A 19,965-nucleotide genomic window follows, 5' to 3' on the forward strand; every position below is an offset into this window, starting at 1 on the left:
ACATAAAATGACTGCTGGGTCCAGGAAAGTGAAATAACACCTTACCACAGGCTTCTATAAATGGTTTGAGTCTCATCTCGCAACGCAGTGCTGGGACAAGAGTGGAGGAAATAATGAGTGACCTTAGGAGCTGAGTTTCTCTGCCTGCTCTGCTCCACCCCTTAGTCCAAAAAACTTTTTAAAGATTTGCAGTCATTGCTGGAAGAGACTTTTGGCTAGTTTGGGGTGCATCTCTGACCCTGCAAGGACACTGTAGTTCTCCGAAACGGCTGAAGAGAGAAATTGGGAAAAGAAGTCACATCACCTTATGCTGGAGAGCGGCTGCTTTAATGGTATTGGCATTTTGCTGTTGGAGGGCAGTGATCCTAAATGCGACTTTTCCAGAAGTCTCATCAAACAGTGGCAATGACTTCTGCATAAGCAAGCATAGGATTACAACTGGATGCCATGTTTTTGGCTTTGTTGTTCTGTCATAACTTATGGCTGTCATTGTCCATTCTATGGGGTGGACCATCTGCTGCTATTTAGATGTTTCTACAAGTAAAAATGCACTGTTTTTCTAAGATTAATTAGTATCCTGATTTAGGAGTAAAAGATCAGTCCAATTAGGCATCTTAAAAATGTTAATGAATGGTTGGGCTTTGAGCTCCAGTGATGATAAACCCTTCTAGGCTAATCTCCCTTACAGGAATGTTGTGAAGATAGAAGGGGAAGAGATATACCACCCAAAGCAGCTTTATCCTTTGCCAGAAAATGTATTATGTATTATTAAGTGATAATCCCAGGGAGCATATATTGACATTATAAAACTGTAAAATCACATGCATGTGTTCATGCACACATAGAGGTGCATTTGTTAATGGAATGGAAAGAAACAAAGTTGTTCACATGATATTTAGATGATTTTAGAATATCTTGGCACCATCTGTTTTGGCCTGGAATGGTTTTATTTCTGCTTGTATTATTCCTTGCTGTCATTAACTGCTTTGAAGATTATTTTCAGTAGGGAAATGTCAACACCAAATATCACTGGTGTCACTAGTGAGGTGCAAGGAGTACAGACCATAAGTGTGAGGAGTATGCCAGGCAGCCCAAGGGTGACAGCATGAATTGCCACACTGGGGTGGCACCAGCCCTAGTGATGCCACTGCAAAATATGTTAAACAGAATTATCTCTCTCTACCATGTGCATGTGTTGTATGGATGGTTTTGTTGTTATGTGACTTCAGGTAGTTTCCATCTTATGGTGAGTTTAAGCAGCATATCACAAGGTCTTCTAGGCAAGCTTTCTTCAAAGAGCATTTGCCAAGGCTTTGCTCTGAGGCTGAGAGTGTGGGACTTTCTTAATGTCATTTAGGGGTTTCCATAGTCGAGTAGGAATTGGAACTGTGGTCTCCCAGAGTTATAGTCATTGGTTGTTCTCTTCAGGTAGACTCCAACTTATGGCTGCCCTCTCCTAGGTCTTCTTGGCAAGGTTTATTATTCAAAGAAGGTTTACCATTGCCTTCCTCTGGAGCTGAGAGTGATACTTACACAAGGTTACCCAGTGAGTTCCCATGGCAGAGGATCCAAACCCTGGTCTCCAACACAGAAACCATGGACCTTTGAAAGCTTGCAACTAGTAGATTGTGCATTTCGGTTGGCCAATAAAGGTATCACTGGTTGATTTTTGTTTGTATTTGTTAAATGGACAACACGGCTACCCCTGCAAGTTCACCCTCAGTTAACTCAGTAGGGCAAGAGGAGAGAAGGTAAGATACGTTTCCCAAATACAAACCATAATTAGAATCTCTGGTTTGTTCTGTTTGGATCATGAACTCTAGCTTGTTCAAACCAGGGCTCGTTGTTACCTCTACAACCAGAAATGTGGCTTGTCCCACAGTTGCTTTCCCTGAAAAATGAGCAGACAAAAGAGATGGACGAGAACAGACCAAAAGAGGAAAAACAAAATGCAGTTTGTTTATCTGTGGAACACTTGGTACCTAAAGCAACAAACAAGGGCTAATATAAATCATGGTTTAGTGTTACTTTCAGACAAACTTCCCTCCTCCTATGCCTTCATCTTTATTACATCTTTGTTGCAGAGATGGAGGTGGTAATATGGGTTGGTTAGTGGTATCACAACACAAGCGCTAGCCAGTCAGAGCTATGCCGGCCGGTTTCGGCTACAACTCTGCTGGAACTGGTTTTCTTTGAGGTTGACTTTGGAGAAAAACTATATGTTGAAGCCAACTGAGCTTCTTCTCCCTGGTTTGACCTGGCTGCCACCCATCATAGAAAGGACAGAATAGAGAGGAAATGATGTGCAGAAGAAGAATCCCAAGCTTTCATGCAGCCTGCCCTATCTTTAGCACCTCTTGTTCCCAGCCCAGGGTTAGCGACCGGATGCTTAGTTCACCTTCAAGGTCTTGTGGTTGGATATATTTTTTAAAGTGTTCTTGTTAGAAGTGTTGCTCTTAATGATGAAAAGTGTGAATCATGTCTAACCCCCCTTTTTGTCCTGAAGTCTCCTAATTAAACCATCTTTCTCGCTCTCCTTTCTTGTTCTGTAGGATCAATTTGACAACCTTGAAAAACACACACAATGGGGTATTGATGTGCTGGAGAAATACATCAAGTTTGTAAAGGAAAGAACGGAGATCGAAATCAACTATGCAAAGCAACTTAGGTGAGTCACGGTGGCGGTTTTTGGGATTCCAGGAAACAATTACTTTGTTGATGGTTTCCCTGATTCAGTTAATGTTTTAGATCGTATCGGTGACTAAATGCTATATTTCTCCTGGTACAGTGAAGCCAGGCTTTGTATGTGACTTGCAAATTGCCTGTCAGTTTACAGTGACCCCATGAATTTCACAGGGTTTTCTTAGACAGGGAATACTCAGAGGTGGTTTTGACAGTTACTCTCTCTGAAGGGATTCGCTGGTAGTCTCCCATCCAAGTACTAACCAGGGCTGACCCTGCTCAACTTCCAAGGTCAGACAAGATCTAGTGCCTTTAGGATATTTAGGCCTCTAAGCCAGGTCTTATTGGCTCAAAAGTGCTGGACATTGGTTATTTGCAGGTAAAATTAAATCAAATATTACCTCTTATAGCACACCTGGGTATGGGGGCCAGGCGTCAATTTCTTCCAGTCCCCCCAGGGACTCTTCCATGCCCAAATAGCTCAATTTTCCTCCGCAGCCACTCTCAAAATGGCAAGAGGAAGACACATGTCTTTACTTCTTGTCATCATTTTGGAAGGTACTGCAGAAGAAAACAGAGGTATTTCCTTTGCAGACCATCCCAAAATGTCATCAGGGAGTGAAGAGGCATTTCTTTGTATTGCAGTACTGAGAATGGCTACAGGGGAAAAAAACCAGAGTTATTTGGGTAATACAGAGTATGGTATATGGGGGTATTTTTGAATATTTTCATGTGTTTGAGGGTTTTCCTGCATGATTTCAGAGCAAACCACCCCAAAGAACCATGCAGAATTAAAAAGAATTGAGAGAGTTGGCGATGGAGGGGAACTTTGAGAGACTGGTGGGAGGTTTCGGAGCTACAGAATAGTTGTGCAAATTATTTGGGGGCAACTTGCTCTTGAATATAATGTTAAGTCCCATTAGCTTGACAAAAGACCTGTTTCTGGTGGTGATGGACATTGGTATAACTGGTTTTGATCAACACAACGGCTTTCATTTTTGGATTCCTGTTGAGGGTGTGGATACTAACGACATTACTGATAACCTCTCTTAAAATGTCCTGAGTGGTTTTGTAAGGGATCACAAGAAGGGAAATGCTGTTGTGTTCCCTCCCAGGCAGAGCTGCAGTTGCAAATCTTGTTTTTCCCCCCTTTTGACCAGTTTATGAAATGCTGTTGTTTTTCTTTGATCCATTTTCTAATCTTTCTCATACGCCTCCTAATCTGCTCTATGTGAGGGCGAGGAAGGAGTGGGGGAATGGCAAGAGCGGAGAAAGAAAAAGGTCCAGTCTTTTCTGTCCAAAGTACATGTGAATACTGAGAATCTTTCTTTTTGGCATGAGTGGGAGCTGCAACAAAATGGTGCAGTATATCCCTCTATCGTGGCCAGTAAGGTTGTCAGGTATACCTTATTTTAGGCCCAGAAAGATTCTCCCTTATAGGACTGACAGGTAGCCCCTGTTATAAGGGATGTGTCTTATTTAAGGGCCAGAAATCTTGTCTCATATAGGGCTGCAGGTGGCCCCTATTATAAGGGATGTCCGCTATTGAGGGTTGGAAAACTTTTCCTTTTACAGAGACAGAACGAAATTCTAAAAAAAAAATCTGTATTTTTGGGTGTTGGCCCTTCATAAAGATAGAAATGTGCGCATCATATTGTTATTATGTGCCCTCGTTTCCAACTTATGGACCTGTCACATCGTTTTCTGGGCTTGAGAGTCTGTGACTCACCCAAAGTCACCCAGTGTGTTTCCATGGCTGAGCAGGGATTCAAACCCTGGTCTCCAAAGTCAAAGTCCAGCACTCAAACCACTGCACCACACAGACAGAAAGTCGATTTTACAGAGAAACAGATGGCTTTGTTAACTGAAATCAATACTTTCATGGGATAGTTAGAGGAGAGTTCAACAGATACCATGGACTTCCAAAAAAGACAAATGGATTCAAGAGGAAATCAGGCCTGAACTCTTTCTGGCAGCCAAAATGACGAAACAGAAGCTATCGTACTTTGCACACATCATGAGATGAAATTACTTATAAATAATGCTTGGTAAAGTGAGAGGCAGTAGAAAAAGTGGATGCCCATTCAAGGTGGATTGACTTTATTGGGGAAGCTACAGCTGTCCTGAGTTTGCAGGACCTGAACAGGGCTATTCATAACAGGGTCTCTTACAAGTCTCTCATTCGTGCTGCTGTTGTTGTGGGTCTTCAAGTTGTATCCTACTTATGTTGATCCTAAAGTGACCCAGTCCCATGGATTCTTGGCAAGATTTGTTCAGAGGGAGTTTGCCACTGTCTTCCTCTGAAGCAGAATGTGACCTGCCCAAGATCACCCAGTGGATTTCCTTGGCCGATTTGGGATTCCCAGAGTGATATTCCAACACTCAAACCACTACACCACACTGGGTTGCCATAAGACACCATACGTTGAAGTTGACGACATTTAACAACTAGATTCAAAGCCCTAGTTCATCCACCCATTTGCAGCAAATTATGTAGAGTACAGATGTAAATCCTCAACTATTTCATCCTTGTATTTGAGAACGAATAATGACCCTGTTGGTCTCCCACTGTGGAAGGAAAAACTGCACATTTCTCTACCTTATCCTCTCCTATTCAGATTTTCCAGAGTGTTCTGGAGGAATTAATCTCTGGAGAAATGAATAGTTTTGTGTGTGCAAGAAAACATATCTTGTCTGCAAAAAAAAAAAAAAAAACAGAACCAAAAACAACCCTGTGGTTTGGGGTGGTGGGTTTGGAATGTGTTTTGCAGCCCGAAGTGGAGAGGCAGCATGCCAAGAAAGATACCAACATGTCGGCTTGGGCTAAACAGGCCACAAGTTTATAGATTACAGCTGAGAGCTTGGCTTGGCCTGTGGACAGATACCGACTGTCAGCTGATTGCTGGAGGGAATCGGGAGTGACAGCTTGGGATCTCAAGTAGGCAAAAGCCACTACGTGGTTCCAGTCATCTAGGAACCTGTAAGCCAGGCGTACCCTCTTTGCCTCAACCCTAGGGCCACCGTTTACCATAGATAATGTGTGTTCATGTCAATCCTCTCCACTTTTATCTGGCCGCATGCCTAGCCTGCCAAAGTTTTGACAAAGTGATGCATCAACAGAAAGAAAAGATAAAAAGGTGAAGGGAAGGGAAGCCGCTCTGAAGTCATGGAGCAGGCAGACCTGACTGGAAACTACAATTTTGGCCTGCTTTGTCCTAGCCTGGCTGGATGGTCAGTCCTGATGGGCCACCTGTTTGTGCCATTCCCAGGGGCCATGAAACTGCATGATGATGATGATGATGATGATGATGATGATGATGATGATGATGACAATAATAACAGCAATCCTGCCATCCCCCCCTCCAAAACTGGAACACAAAGCAGCTTTCAGATTAAAGGCTCCTGGAAAGGAGAATCTGATGCTCAGTGCCATTACTGGACTGCTGTGTTTGCGGTTCCTGCTGCTCAGGTGTAAATTCTGTTCAAGTCTAGGTATGTCTGCGCTCTGGAATCCTCTGAGGAGAATAATTCCTCCATAACGCTTTGGAACATGTGAATACGGGGAGAAAACTGCACAAAAGCCTCTCAGAAATATCATGCTTCCTGACAGGGTTTCCTGATTGTTAGGAAACCATTTTTTTTTGACCTGGAAATGAGTGATTATGGATATTCTTTCCATATCTAATATTAACTGCAGATAGTGCAGGAAGGAGTAAAAATGCCATGTTTTTGGTAGACATAGTGGTTCCTGTTTTAAAAACAACAAGAGGAGCATTTGCTTCAGAGGGTTTGTAGTCTAGAAAAATGGTTCTCAGGTTTTCGTCTCTCATATATTTTGGACTTTAACTCTCAGGATTTCTGATCATTAACCATGCTGGCTGAGACTTCTGGGCAATGAAGTCAAAGCATCCTATTGACCAAAGGTGAAGAATCACTGGTTTTGAAAGGCTGTCATATGGAAGAAGGAACAAGTTTGTTTTCTGCTGCTCAGGAGACTAGGACCCAGAGCAATGGATGCTAACTGCAGGAAAGGAGATTCTACCAAAATGTTAGGAAGAATGGAAGCTGTTCAACAGTGGGACACACTCCTTTGGAGAGTGGTGGAGTCTCCTTCTTTAGAGGATTTTAAGCAGAGGCTGGTACCTTGCTGTTGTAGTTCTTAACTGCCAACAAGTCAGGTATGGGAGCAGCTCTGCCCCAAAGCCTTGGCTGCATCTGCACTGCAGAAATAATCCAGCTTGGCACCACTTTGACTGCCATGGCTCAATGCTATGGGATTCTGGAAATGGTAGTTTGTTGTGGCACTAGAGCCACAACAAACAAACATTCCCAGAATTGTACAGCATTGAGCCATGGTGGTTTAAATAGTGTCAAACTGGATTATTTATTCAGTGCAGATGCAGCCCTTGTCTCCTTCTCTCCTCCAGAAGGGCTTGTGAAGGATATAGTATTTCCAATAGCCGTCTGAAAAAGCAATTAAAGTTTAGCACTTTAACAATACTGTGGGCAAACACAGAGGGGAAAAATTGAGAAACGACTCTGTTTTCATGCTCCAATTCCACGTGTCAGTTTTCAGATTAGGATCCATCTAGATTTTCCTGCAATACTCTCTCTTTCCCATCCAAGGAAATGTTGGCAATGGAAGTAATTTCCTTTTTTTCCCCTTAAGAAATATGTCTTTGGAAATGAACTGGATTTTTACTTGGGTTTCCATCACTCCAATTTTGCCCTAAATTAAAGAGCCCAGAAAACAAAAGTGAAGGCGAATTGGAAAAAAGTCTATCTTCAGTGGGAAAATATGTGACTGTCAGAAGTGCTGTTACAAAAGAGGAAATGAGGAATGCAAGATATTAAAAAATAGAGAAGTAAGACTCAGCTCAGTAAAGAGAAGTAGTTTTCGGGTGGACCACATTTCGAGGTTTGTGAAAGCAAAAGGTTATGATAGCTGAACACTTTGTACTTTCTTTACAACAAATTGTCTTGTCTCCTCTATTCCTCTTGTAAGGCTGTCCTTTGTTAAAGAGAGAGAAAGCCAGAGAGCGAGAGGTTATTTATGATCTATCCAGTCTGCGTATTTAGAAGCCAGACTCTGGGAAAGGACACAGAGGGGGAAAGATACCCTATGACTTAGGGAGGAGACTGTGTACAAAATGGTTTCAGATTTAAACGTCTGCTGGAGTGAAACCAAAATTTGTCACCAAAGAAGGCTGAATCCTACCATTAATCTATCTATATGTCTTTCTATGACTGTTCCCTGGTTCTAATGCCACTTTGCAGAGAGACTGGGAAAGTTATATATACTTTTTAAAACATAAACCACAGTTCAGTAAGTGATGCAGAAAAAATGAAGTCGCCATATTTCCCCCTAGTTTGCATTTAAAAAAACACCTTCTATATATTTAGGTCTGCATCTGGTTGATATGAGGAGGTTAAAAGAGAGCTGGGAGGCACTGAGACTCTCTAGATTTGGGGATCCTGGGAATTGCAGTAAAAAGACGTAACTTTTTAAAGCTTTGAGTATGCAACCCTTCCCCCTTGAGCCAGCATAGCATAGGGTTTGAGTACTAGACTACAACTCTGAATTCTCAGCTTGACCATGGAAGCCCACTGCGTGACCTTCGGTAAGTCATATGCTCTCACCCTCAGAGGAGGGCAATGACAAACCTCCTCTGAAGAAATCTTGCCAAGAAAACCCATTGATAGGTTTGCCTTAGGGTCACTATAAGACAGAAATGACTTGAAGGCACACAACAACAATAACATGGTGCCGAACTGGATTATTTCTGCAGTGCAGATGCAGCCGGCGTCTGCTGGACCAACACCTGGATGCTGTCTTGAGCTGGATGAGGTCCATAAAGTGAAGCTGAATCTCCTTTGGGATCAGATTTAAGTGATCCACCAGCTACAGCCTTTCCTAGATAGGGATGACAGCCACATGAGTTAATGCGCTGTTAACCTCCCAGTTAGACCACAGGTACACACCTCACTTGACAAACGTTTTATTCAGAACCAACCCCATGCACATATGAAATGAAACAATCAGGTCAGGTACTTTGAAGCAATGTGGAAGATATTTGTACAAAAGGTTCTAGTAAAAGGTTCCTCCATAGGAAGAGTTACCATTTTGGAGGGTAGAATAACATGAAGATATTAGGCTCTGGTGATGGAGAGCATGTGATTAGTTTTGAATAAAACGTTTGTTATTAAGTGAGGTGTATAGGGACCCACTGGGTGACCTTGCGCAAGTCACATTCTCTCAGCCTCAGGGGAAGACAATTTCAAACCTCCTCTTAAGAAAATCCCATACTAAATGCTTGGACTCAGTCAGGGAGCCCAAGGGCCTGAACCTGCAGGACTGAGCAGAGGCTTGAGGGGGTCTTGGAGGTGTCTCATTCATGGCATTACCATGAGTCACAGTCGATTCGAAGGCAGCTGAGAACAACTTGGAGAGCTAATGTAGTGTGGTGGTTTGAGTTGTGTACAACAACCCTGGCTGCCAATGCACTTCTAGTTTGGTGATGCTATTCAAAACATGAAAAAGCATCATTGTCTATATATGCCTCTCCAAGAACTGAGACCTCCTGGGGGCGGGCAGGCACCCAGAGAGGTCCTTTTCTGCAGTGCCACTCAAGTTATGGGACCCAGTTGGCACCAGTTCTGACTTCGTTCCAGCACCAAGTCAAAACATGGCTTTTCATTAATGCCTTTGGGGCATAGCTTCTTCGAATCCAAATTTTGGGGGAAAGGCAGGATATAAATAGATATCAGCATCATGTTCATCAATGTAGATATTTTAAAATGGTAGTAATAGTAATAATTTTATTTTATTGCAGGAATCTTTCGAAGAAATATCAACCCAAAAAGAACTCCAAAGAAGAGGAAGAATACAAGTAGGTTTGCAACAAACACATTCTGTTTCTGGGGGTAGAGTAAATCAGTATTCAGAAAATTAATTTGCATACCTATGGATGGAGCCCTGGTGGCATAATGGTTAAATGCCTATATTGCAGCCACTCACTCACAAACCACAAGGTTGTGAGTTCAGTACCAGCCAGGGGCTCCAGTTCGACTCAGCCTTGCATCCTTCCCTAGGTCGCTAAAATGAGTACCCAGCTACACTTTGTAAACTACTTAGTACATCAGTAAGTGGCATAGAAATGTACTTGTTATTGCTATAACTATTTTAAAAATATTTATTTGCAAATATGTTGGAAAGAGATAATCAGATCAGATGTGTGTGTGTGTGTGTGTTTGTGTCTATCTATCTATCTATCTATCTATCTATCTATCTATCTATCTATCTATTTCTGATATAGTTTTACATATATGTATATCTAATCTTCTTTAAGAAAAAAATGTTTCCAAGATATTAAGAAGAACAGTAAGCCAGATTGTGGTTTGTTGAATTCTGGTTTGCAGTTCTGTTCAAATTCTACAAATTAACCATGCTTTTATCAGCTAAACACAGAATACATCAGAAGCTGTGCTTTGATTCTGGCTTTTGAACAGCATCCTGTCCAAATCATGGTTTGCCATGATGTCCACATCTGTGACAGTGACATGTTCTTGGCTTGTTTCCACCTGGAAACAAGAGCCAACACAATGAATGATAAACAGACTGGAAATGGAGAAAACAAACCTTGACTTGTTTGATAGTCTGCAGTCAATTTGTGACTATAACAACCATGACTGATATAAGCTGTCACTTAACACGTAACTTTCAACATTTCCAACATGCAAACTGGGACACGTGTGGCTAAGCAACCTCAGTGTGTGGTCAAGATGATTAAAACTCCACTACGAGGAGGACATTCTCCATCGCCGCCCCGGCCCTTTGGAACACGCTGCCCACAGAGCTCCGCTCGATTACCTCCCTGGCCCAATTTAGAAAGGATTTGAAAACCTTTCTCTTCCATCGTGCATTCCCCGACTAAAAGTCCAGTGGGCCTCCCTTCCTCTCCTGTGGCAAGAGGATGGGCTAACGGGGTTTTTATATTGTTGTTGGTTTACTGTATTTGTATTGTATTTTAATGTATTGATATACAGTATTTTGTCTTTTATCTTGTTGTAAACCGCCCTGATCTATGGAAGGGCGGTATATAAATAAAACTTTTATTTATTATTATTTATTTAAAATTATGAACTAGGAGAAACAAACAAGCTAGGAGTTTTTTCAGTTCCGAAAATGGAACCGCAGTACTGCTATAGCCAAAGCTTCATCAGTGGTAAATGATGCAGTAGAAGCTTTATAGCAGAGAAGCCTTTTGGTAATGGGCATCTCTCACAGCCACTGGCAGAATGAGGGCCCAAATAAATTCTACCCAGACTTATCCCTCGACTGACTATCAAATTCCCCATTGCTGGCTAAATGGGGCCCCTGGACTGAAGTGAATTCACTCTACTTTAAGGCTAGTATAGGTTGCAGCAGCAAACAAAGAAAACAAAAGAGCACAAGTGTGACTCCATCTTCTCCCCACAGCAGTTAGGAAGCAGGTTAGTAACAGAGAAAAATACACTCACCCTAGCCTCAAACTGCGAAGTTAATTCAAAAAGTGTCTGGCAAGGGCTGCCTCTGCATTCTTGAAATAATGTAGTTTGACACCACTTTAACTGTTGTGGTTCAATACTGTGGAATCCTGGGATTTGTAGTTATTTAGCCTTCTCTGTTGAGAGCTCTGATGCCTCAATAAACTACAAAGCCCAGGATTCCATAGAAATAATGCAATATGAGATAGCTTTAGGAAAAGAGATTCCACCTCAACATTAGGAGGAACTTCCTGACAGTAAAGGTTGTTCGACAGTGGAACAAAGTCCCTTGGAGTGTAGTGGAGGCTCCTTCCCTGACGGTCTTTAAACAGAGGCTGGATGGCCATCTGTTGGGACTGCTTTGATTGAGATTTCCTGCATGGCAGGGGTTGGACTGGATGGCCCTTGTGGTTTCTTCCAACTCTATGATTCTATGATTCTATGATATTGCATTATTTCTGCAGTGCAGATGCAGCCATAGTCACCGATACAAACAGTCTGTCTAACCCCACCGGAAAGCCATTAGCATTTGGCCATGAGGCCAAAAAGGGCTGCAGAATCATTTGCCAGCTGGCAGAAGGCGAACTTATTATGATGTGAGACTAAAATATCCCATTTTGGTGCACGAAGGTCCCTTCAGAGGTCTGGTAAGATATGCTTTTGTGTGTGTATGCATGTGGTGTTTTATTAAAAATGACATTAATGGATTGTCTTGCATATTTTGCCACTTTCAGATATTCATCATGTCGAGCTTTCTTAGCCACTCTGAACGAAATGAACGACTACGCTGGGCAGCACGAGGTCATTTCGGAGAATATGACCTCTCAGATCACAACTGAACTTGCCCGTTACGTACAAGAGCTGAAGCAGGAGAGAAAATCAGTAAGATGTATTTCCTTAAATCCCACTTGCATGCAACCCCTTAGCATTTGACTTGTTTTTATTTAGAAATATGCCCCTTCTCTTCACAAAGGTCTGGTGCGCTCATTATATATTATACTTTATATAATCTAAACTACAGTCGTTTTCACCTGTTTCCACAGGTAGCAGTGTATATTAACAGTGGTCAGGAGTCTTGGTGGTGCAGTAGTTAAATGCTGGTACTGCAGCCTCAAAGTTGTGAGTTCAACCCCAGGGCTCCAAGGTTGATTCAGCCTTTCATCCTTTTGTAGGTCGGTAAAATGAGTATCCAGTTTGTTGGAGGCAACTGGCTTACTGATTGTAAACTGCTTAGACTAGTGCTGAGTCCACTATTAATCAGTATAGAAATGTAAATGCTATTGCTCTATTAAATTGTTACTGAAGTGTCCACACCCTTTTTTGATACAATAACCGAAAGCCCCAGAGAGCTGTCCATGCTGGTAGAACTTGTGTTGGAGAGCATGGAATCTCCCAGCCTTCATGACCACTGGCCATGTTGGATGCGAGATTCAGGAAAGCTGTCGTCCAAAAACATAACTTTGCCACTCTTTGATCTTTGCATGCCTTGTGAATCAGACAAACTGGTCTTACTTGACAAATAGCTTGATTTGGTAAAAGACATCTTCATAAAAGGGTTGGCATCCACAAGCATCCAAACAAGGATACAGCAGTGTCTAAATGCTCCTTTGCCTCTTGAGCTGGGGTTCTTTCACATTATACAGTTGTAGCACTATGATTCCACTTTAAATGCCATGGTTTCATCCCATGAAATTGTGGGGTTTGTAATGTGGAGTGCATATGAACACCTGGCTGGATGCTAAAGGAAGTCAAGCTCTCTTCTTTTCAAGGTTCTGAATTTGCACAGTCTGGTCCTTTGCACAGACAGGGTGACATCCTGCATTGTCAGACTTAGCCCTGATGTTGCTGCAGTTGCTTTTCCCAAAGCCCCCCTGCAGCCAAGAGAGCATTGCAGGCATCATCGCCACAACCTCGAGCTGCAGCACATTGGAAGCCCTTTGGCTGAGGCATTGCCAGCCTGGAACACTTGATTTTGGGGATCACATTTGATTGTTAACAGCAATAAACATGAATCCCCAGCAGTTACGAGATTGTAAATTCAATTTACAATTTTGTAGCTGCTGTGTAGGATACCAACCATAGTCCCTCTTCTCTCCCATTGGGACCCAGGATAAATAATGCATCAGCGCCTGCCGCAGACTCTGTGGGGGAGAACGGTTGTCTGTGTGATCTGCCTTGGCAGGGGGCGGGATAGGTCTGCAGCAAATGAGTGGTTTTGGTTTCCGAAGGGAGATGCAGCTGCCTTCCTTTCTTCATGTAAACCTGCAATTAGCTCATGATAGGAAAGAGAATGATTAAGTCCTGGAATAATAAGCTGAATTTCGTACGCCATGCACGTGTGTGAGCCCAGAAGGAGAGCAAATAGGGCTAAGCCACCAGCAGAAATCCAACCATCTGATTCAGAGCTGACTTGGAAGTCCAGCTTTTGCTTGTTATGATTCATTACAATGTCCCAGTTTTGTCTGGGTTATGTTTTTCATTGGACTCCTCCTGCTTCTGGCCTGAACATTGAGAAGTGCTGGTCTGAGTTTGTAAAGCGTGCACCCTTCAGGGACTATTATTGGCTGACCCTGCCATGGATCTCTTGGACCGACAGTGGGAGCATGCCAAAGCTCAACATTTTGCATATCTTTCTTTGGTGTGGCAGAGATCAGTTACAGGTTTTTCTCTAACGGCAATTCTGCCTGAGCAGAATTGCTTTTCTTCCTGGGGCATCAACCTGTGTTTGGACTGTACCGCTTTATACTATAGGTGGAGGATCACAGTGTGAAATGCACTACACTAAAAAAGTAAATCCCTGAACACAGAAAAATATTTTGATTAGCAAACTGACTAAATATGGAATTGATGGAAACACCATTAGATGCATCCATACATGGCTGGAAAACTGTGTTCAAATCTCATCAGTAGCTGTGCTTCAAATTAGAAGATGGTATCAAGTAGAGTGCCACAGGGTTGTATCTTTGGGCCAACTCCCTTCAATATTTTTATCAATGGTTTGGATCCCCCACGTAAAGTAAGGGCGCACTGTACAGCCTCAGTTTGATCATCTTGGCCTCCAATGAGAGTTCTGACTTGATCTGTTCAAGGACCCATTTGTTTGACTTGGGTTGTCCTCGGTATCTTCAGCACTCTTCTCCAGCACCATATCTTGAATGTGTTGCTTTTCTTTCTGTCTGCTTCCTTCATTGTCCAGCTCTTGCATCTGTATGGTGATGGGGAATACTATTGCCTGGATTCTGACTTCAGTGCTCTGTTGCATATCTTTGTTGTTCAGGATCTTTTTATCTTAGGGTAGCCATTAATCGGAAACAACTTGAAGGCACACAACAACAAAAACAAGCACATTTCTTTCCCAGCACTTCTGCAGAATCATAACACACACATTTCTTTAGCATCCTCCAGTATGCTGTCCTTGCTTGCTCTTGGAGGAAAACCAGAGTGAACCCCCAGCATCTTACACAAATGGACAGCAATTGCCAGGATGACATCAGCTGTGCGACACGTGGTGCATTCCCAGTGAGAAGTACAGCGTGAGGGCATGAGATGCACTCCAGAGGAAGGGAGTGGGGATTGGGGCATAACAGGGCTGCTTGTGGGACAGGCATCATGTGAAACATTTTACTCATGAAAGGTCATGACCAAAAGAGAAGGCTTTATTTGTATTAAATAAACAATTGCCGATTGTGTGTCCCTCGGCAGGCACTCTTTGGATTTCCCAGCCAAGGGAAGAAATAATCTTTGCTAAAGAGAGAGCAAACACTTTGCTTAATATTCACGGACATCCTAGACAAAGCCAAAAGCAAACCAAAAACCATACTCTGGTGACATGCAACAGTGTTAACTGTTTCATAATGGAGATAACTGGGCCCGAAGAGACAGGCCAAAATAAAGCTGCTTCGGGTCACTTTGGAGGTATGCTATTTAAATGACATATGCATTTTAAGAGGCCAGAAGCTGTGCCAAAGCTGCGCTTCAGTCCTTAGGACTGGATCGTGGCTTTGGCATGGCTTCTGGACTCTTAGGACGCATGCATCATTTAAACAGCATACCTCCAAAGTGACCTGAAGCAGCTTTATTTTGGTCTGCCTGTTTGGGCCCAACTGTTTCAGATAGCAAAAGATGTCATGAGGCTGAGAGGGAGCCTCCACCTTTTCATCCCTGACATGAATCTTGATGCTGTAAAGTCTTAACCACACTTGTCAGAAGATGCTCCCAATAGGGAATATGTGTGAAATGCGCTGAAGAAGTCAAGATCCCAAATGCTGCCCAGGTGAGGAAGCGCCACATTTGTTGATGATTAAAACAAAACAACACTTCACAGTGACTCAGCTGCAGAAATCTCTCTGAATATTTAACAGGGATGCTGTTTATCACATGGCTACAGATTGGCTTCTGATGCATAAAATAGATTTGCTGTGTGTGACAGGAATGCATGATGTGGCAAAAACAAATCCATATTTATGGCCATGTTTGCCTTTGGAGCCTCCGGATCAAAAAAGGGAAGAAAATGCCATTTGTGTCTTTATTTCTTTCGGAATACAATAATCATCATGTAGCTGAACTGTTTTAAAAAGTTATTATATGTCTCATTCTCTGTTAATCCCTGCTTTTAGTATCTCATTGCAGAGTTCTGACATCTTTTAAATTGAGAGCTTTTCTGCAGCTACCACTGAAAAGTCTTCTGTGTGCCTCAGCTGGGATTACTTTCTTTCTCTCAAAGTCTTTAGAGCCTGGTTTTGCAACCTGGAAAATGAGATTTACAGATCTCATTAAATTAAAATATCTTTTGTTGCCTGGACAGCTATTCCAGATGTGGAAAATGTGAAGCTGAATTAAGTCCTGTCTTTTTTTCCCCTCTCATGTCCTTCCCACTCCCATTGTCTGGAAGTTTACATCTCCAGGAAATAAAGCAAAACAAAACACAAATGGAAGCAACATTCTTCCAAAACACACAACATTCATTACAGATTTTGGATTGGAGGCTAAATCTCCAGGTTCTTTCCCTTCCACACAAGCATGTGGGTGCATCACACAGGTATACACACATACATTGGGAGTCTAATGCTTTGCACATGCTCAGAATATCTTTTCTTTTCAGTAGAGATCTGGGGTATCATGATTGCATACATGTGTACACTGATAGTCTGGTGTTCTGTATATGCCCAGAGTTACTGTGTCTTTTATATTCAGTAGAGATGTGGGGTGTCACAAATGATTATATGTGTACACTTGTAGTCTAATGCTCTGCATATACTCAGAGGCACTGTATCATCTTGTCTACTGTATACCAGCAAACTGAAGCCCTCCAGATGTTGTTGAACTGTAACTCACATCAACTCTAATTAGCTTAGCAAAGAATGTTGGTTGTTACAATCCAAAAACATCATTATATACTGTGCCCAGTCCACTTCAAGGGGAATATTGACAGGCTGCAGTGTGTCCAGAGGAGAATGACCAAAATGGTGAAAGAGAGCTGGGTATGCTTAGCCTGGAGAAGTGGAGGTTAAGAGTGAATGATAGTCATGTTTAAATCTTTGAAGGACTGTCATACTGAGGATGGAGCAAGCTTGTTTTATGCTGCTCCAGAGACTGGGACATGTAGCGTTGGATTCAAGCTACAGGGAGATTCCAACTCACCATTAGGAGAAAGAACTTCCTGATATTAAGAGTTGTTTGACAGTGGACTATTCTGCTTCAGAGCGTGGTGAAGTCTCCTTCTTTGCAGTTTTTTAAACAGGCTGGATGGCCATCTGTCACAGGGAATGTTTTGATTGTGAGTTCCTGCATGGCAGGACTGGATGGCCCTTTGGGGTATCTTCCAACTCTGTGATTCTATCATTCTATCATTTTATGAGTGTATGATTCTATCATTCTATAATTGTATGAGGCCCCTGGGATTAGCCTCCAAGTAAATGTAAGCCGCAGAAAGAAGATAATGTTCGGTGTTTTGCAATCCATGTAAGTCTTTACAGCTTCTGAGTAAGCTCTCCCTTCTTGACTGTGCTAACCCCTATGAGCAAGCATTTAAAAAAAAATCCACAGGTTGATGCAAGCAAAGGAGAGGAATTTGTATTCACAGTGCATTGTCTCTCTGTAACGTATTGCAGTGAAGTGGGGCCTTGCCAAGAGTGGAGGAGAGGAGGAGGAGAGAGACCTTCAGCCTGTTGTAGGAGGAAGATCAGGGTGGTACGGGTGTCATGAAATTTAATGGGAAAGGATGGTGACTTTGAAACTGCAGCCTTGCCAGCATTACAGCTGCATTGCCTTTTATGGCCTTGGCTTGCCCTTGGTTTATGTTCTTGGGAAGTGCAGCGATGTTAGCCTGACTGAGGCAATGTGCAAGTGTGGATTGGAAGAGAGATCAGAGTTTCCTCAAAGCCTCCCTGGATGAAACATGCACAGAGGGGAAGAAATGTAAGGGGAAGAAGTTGCTGACCCCATCCCCTTGGCTCCAAGGTGGAGAATCTCTAGGACTTAGCAAGAAAACTTTCCTAAATTCCCATGCATATGCAACAAACTAGGCATTTAATATTATAAGTTTTTATTTTGAAGCTGGAATCAGAACTGATGCAATTCTACTGATTCCAACTCCACCCGGAATAGTTTCTGACTCCATGACTATAACTTCACAATACTGGGAGGCAGGATTGTTTTGGGGGGTGAGGAGCCCCCAAACCAGCATGCAACAGCCCCACAAACATGTTGCTGGTCATTCAAATAAGTTGTTCAGATGTTACAGAATGGGGAGAGTTGTGTGGCACTGGTGGGGCGTCTCAGGACCATACTGGACCTTGCCAAAGGCCCACATGCACCCCACCCCATTATTACCCCTGGCAGAAACAAACAAAAGAGGATACTTCATCCTTTTGCCATGGCACCATGTTTTAATAACGATTTGTCTGTGTTTTCCCTCAGCATTTCCATGATGGCCGAAAAGCACAGCAGCACATTGAGACCTGCTGGAAACAGCTTGAATCGGTGAGTGTGAATAGTGTCTTGCTCTGAAAGTTTATGGGACTGTGTACAGTGGACCCTTCACATTTGCTGGGGTTAGGGGTACAGGACCCCCATGAAAGTGAGAAAACAACAAATAAAAAAACCACTGCTTTTCTTTTTTAACCTGAGAGAACACTAGGAATCTCTAGGCCCTCCAGGGCAACTGTGTGGTCAAGATCTGTCAGATGTTGACCATGAAATTATGCTGGAAGACCTACAAATGCCTAGAGAAGTGTTCACTCTAGGAATCTCTTAGTCCTCCAGCATGACTCTTGGCAGACGTTGATAACAAAGTCACACTGGAAGACCTAGAGATTCCTAGAGAGAACATATTAATCAAATCCATAAAAGTCAAAGCCGCAAATGTGGAAGGACAAATGTAATAAGTTGTAGCAAAGTCCCTACTGCAGCACAGATCTGTACCTGTCCCTCCTAACCCTCTTGCATCATTTTTAGGCAGGGGGAAACTACACCCTGTTAACTTCTCCTGTGTCCACTACCTACCGTAATTCCCCATTGTCATTCATTTGTTTGGATTATTTACACCCTGGCAATGGGGAAGGGGATTAAATCCAGCAAATGTTAGCTGCTCTTCTCTCCCTTAGAGCTACAATAGTGGCAGTTGGAATATGGATGGAGGGTAGCTGGACCAAGGCATGATGGAGCTCTCACCAGGCACTGAGGCCAAGGCATGATGGAACTGTGCTTAGCAATTAGTTAGTAGCGATTATTAAATTACACCTTGAAATGTGTTGGACTGCTGTATAAGGAGATGCAGTCTTTCAGATAGTTTTTCTTTAACGGGCAGAGACCAGAGTCTCTTTTTCCAAACAGAAAGGGACAAATTCATTTTTATCTCTCTATCCATTGCATGTTGCTTCTAATCTTGCCAGATGTTCCACTTGAGGTTTTGAAAAATGCATCTTCTTAAGGTTAAACTGCAGAAGGGGACCCTGTTGCCCTTTCAGTGGAAGCTTCAAGGAGAGGGAGTTCATCCTTTTTATGGCCAAGAAAAGGCTGGTGTGGGAAGCTGGAAGGGGTTGATGATAGCAAAACTAGCTTTGGGGGATCCAAACATGTGGATCCATGGTCATACTTGGATCGTCCTCTGATCAAATGTCTAATCTGCACTGTAGAAATAATGCAGTTTGGCACCATTTTAATGGCTATGACTCAATCTTATGGAATCCCAGGAACTGTAGTTTATTGTGACACCAGAGCTCTCTGACAGAGAGGCTAACTATCTTAACAAAGCTACAAATCCCAGGATTCTATAGCATGGAGCCATGGCAGTTGTCAGATCGCATTATTTCTGCAGTGCAGATTAGACCTAAATCTCCTAAACCAATAAACAAACACACAAACCCAACGTGATGCTGACGACACTCCTACGTGTCATTCTCTTGCTTTCATAAAAACGTTTTTTTTCCTTCCTTCATCTCATTAGAGTAAACGAAGATTCGAAAGGGATTGCAAAGAAGCTGACAGAGCACAGCAGTATTTTGAAAAGATGGACGCAGACATCAACGTGACGAAAGCAGATGTTGAAAAGGTAAAAAAGAGGATGGGTTGCAGGTGGCAGCCATGTAGCTGTATCTCATTTGTTATTTCTTCTGTCTTTTGCTAATTGATATCATGACCATGATGGATAAAATTAGGAGTGGTCAAACCTTGCATTTATTCATGAAAGCCAGTGTGGTGTAGTGGTTTGACCATTGGATTATGATACTTTAGCTCAGGGTTCAAATTCCTGCTTGG

The 19,965-nt window shown here is 42.6% G+C and overlaps 1 protein-coding gene across 6 annotated transcripts in view; it reads left to right on the forward strand.

The window, feature by feature from the left end:
• The first annotated feature begins 228 nt into the window (after positions 1–228).
• The window catches only part of FNBP1 (formin binding protein 1), a 75,309-nt gene continuing 55,572 nt past the window's right edge, over positions 229–19,965 (forward strand). For 5 of the 6 annotated variants that reach the window (XM_042479117.1, XM_042479118.1, XM_042479119.1 and 2 more), the window contains exons 1-6: positions 229–332; positions 2,553–2,668; positions 9,516–9,572; positions 11,943–12,090; positions 18,127–18,189; positions 19,655–19,759. In XM_042479117.1, coding sequence (XP_042335051.1) covers positions 330–332; positions 2,553–2,668; positions 9,516–9,572; positions 11,943–12,090; positions 18,127–18,189; positions 19,655–19,759 — 492 coding nt within the window. In that variant the 5' untranslated portion in view covers positions 229–329. The remainder of the gene's footprint in view (positions 333–2,552; positions 2,669–9,515; positions 9,573–11,942; positions 12,091–18,126; positions 18,190–19,654; positions 19,760–19,965) is intronic. The other variant, XM_042479120.1, reaches the window with a different exon arrangement.

Source organism: Sceloporus undulatus, chromosome 7, assembly GCF_019175285.1.
Source record: "Sceloporus undulatus isolate JIND9_A2432 ecotype Alabama chromosome 7, SceUnd_v1.1, whole genome shotgun sequence".
NCBI classification, from domain to species: Eukaryota; Metazoa; Chordata; class Lepidosauria; order Squamata; family Phrynosomatidae; genus Sceloporus; species Sceloporus undulatus.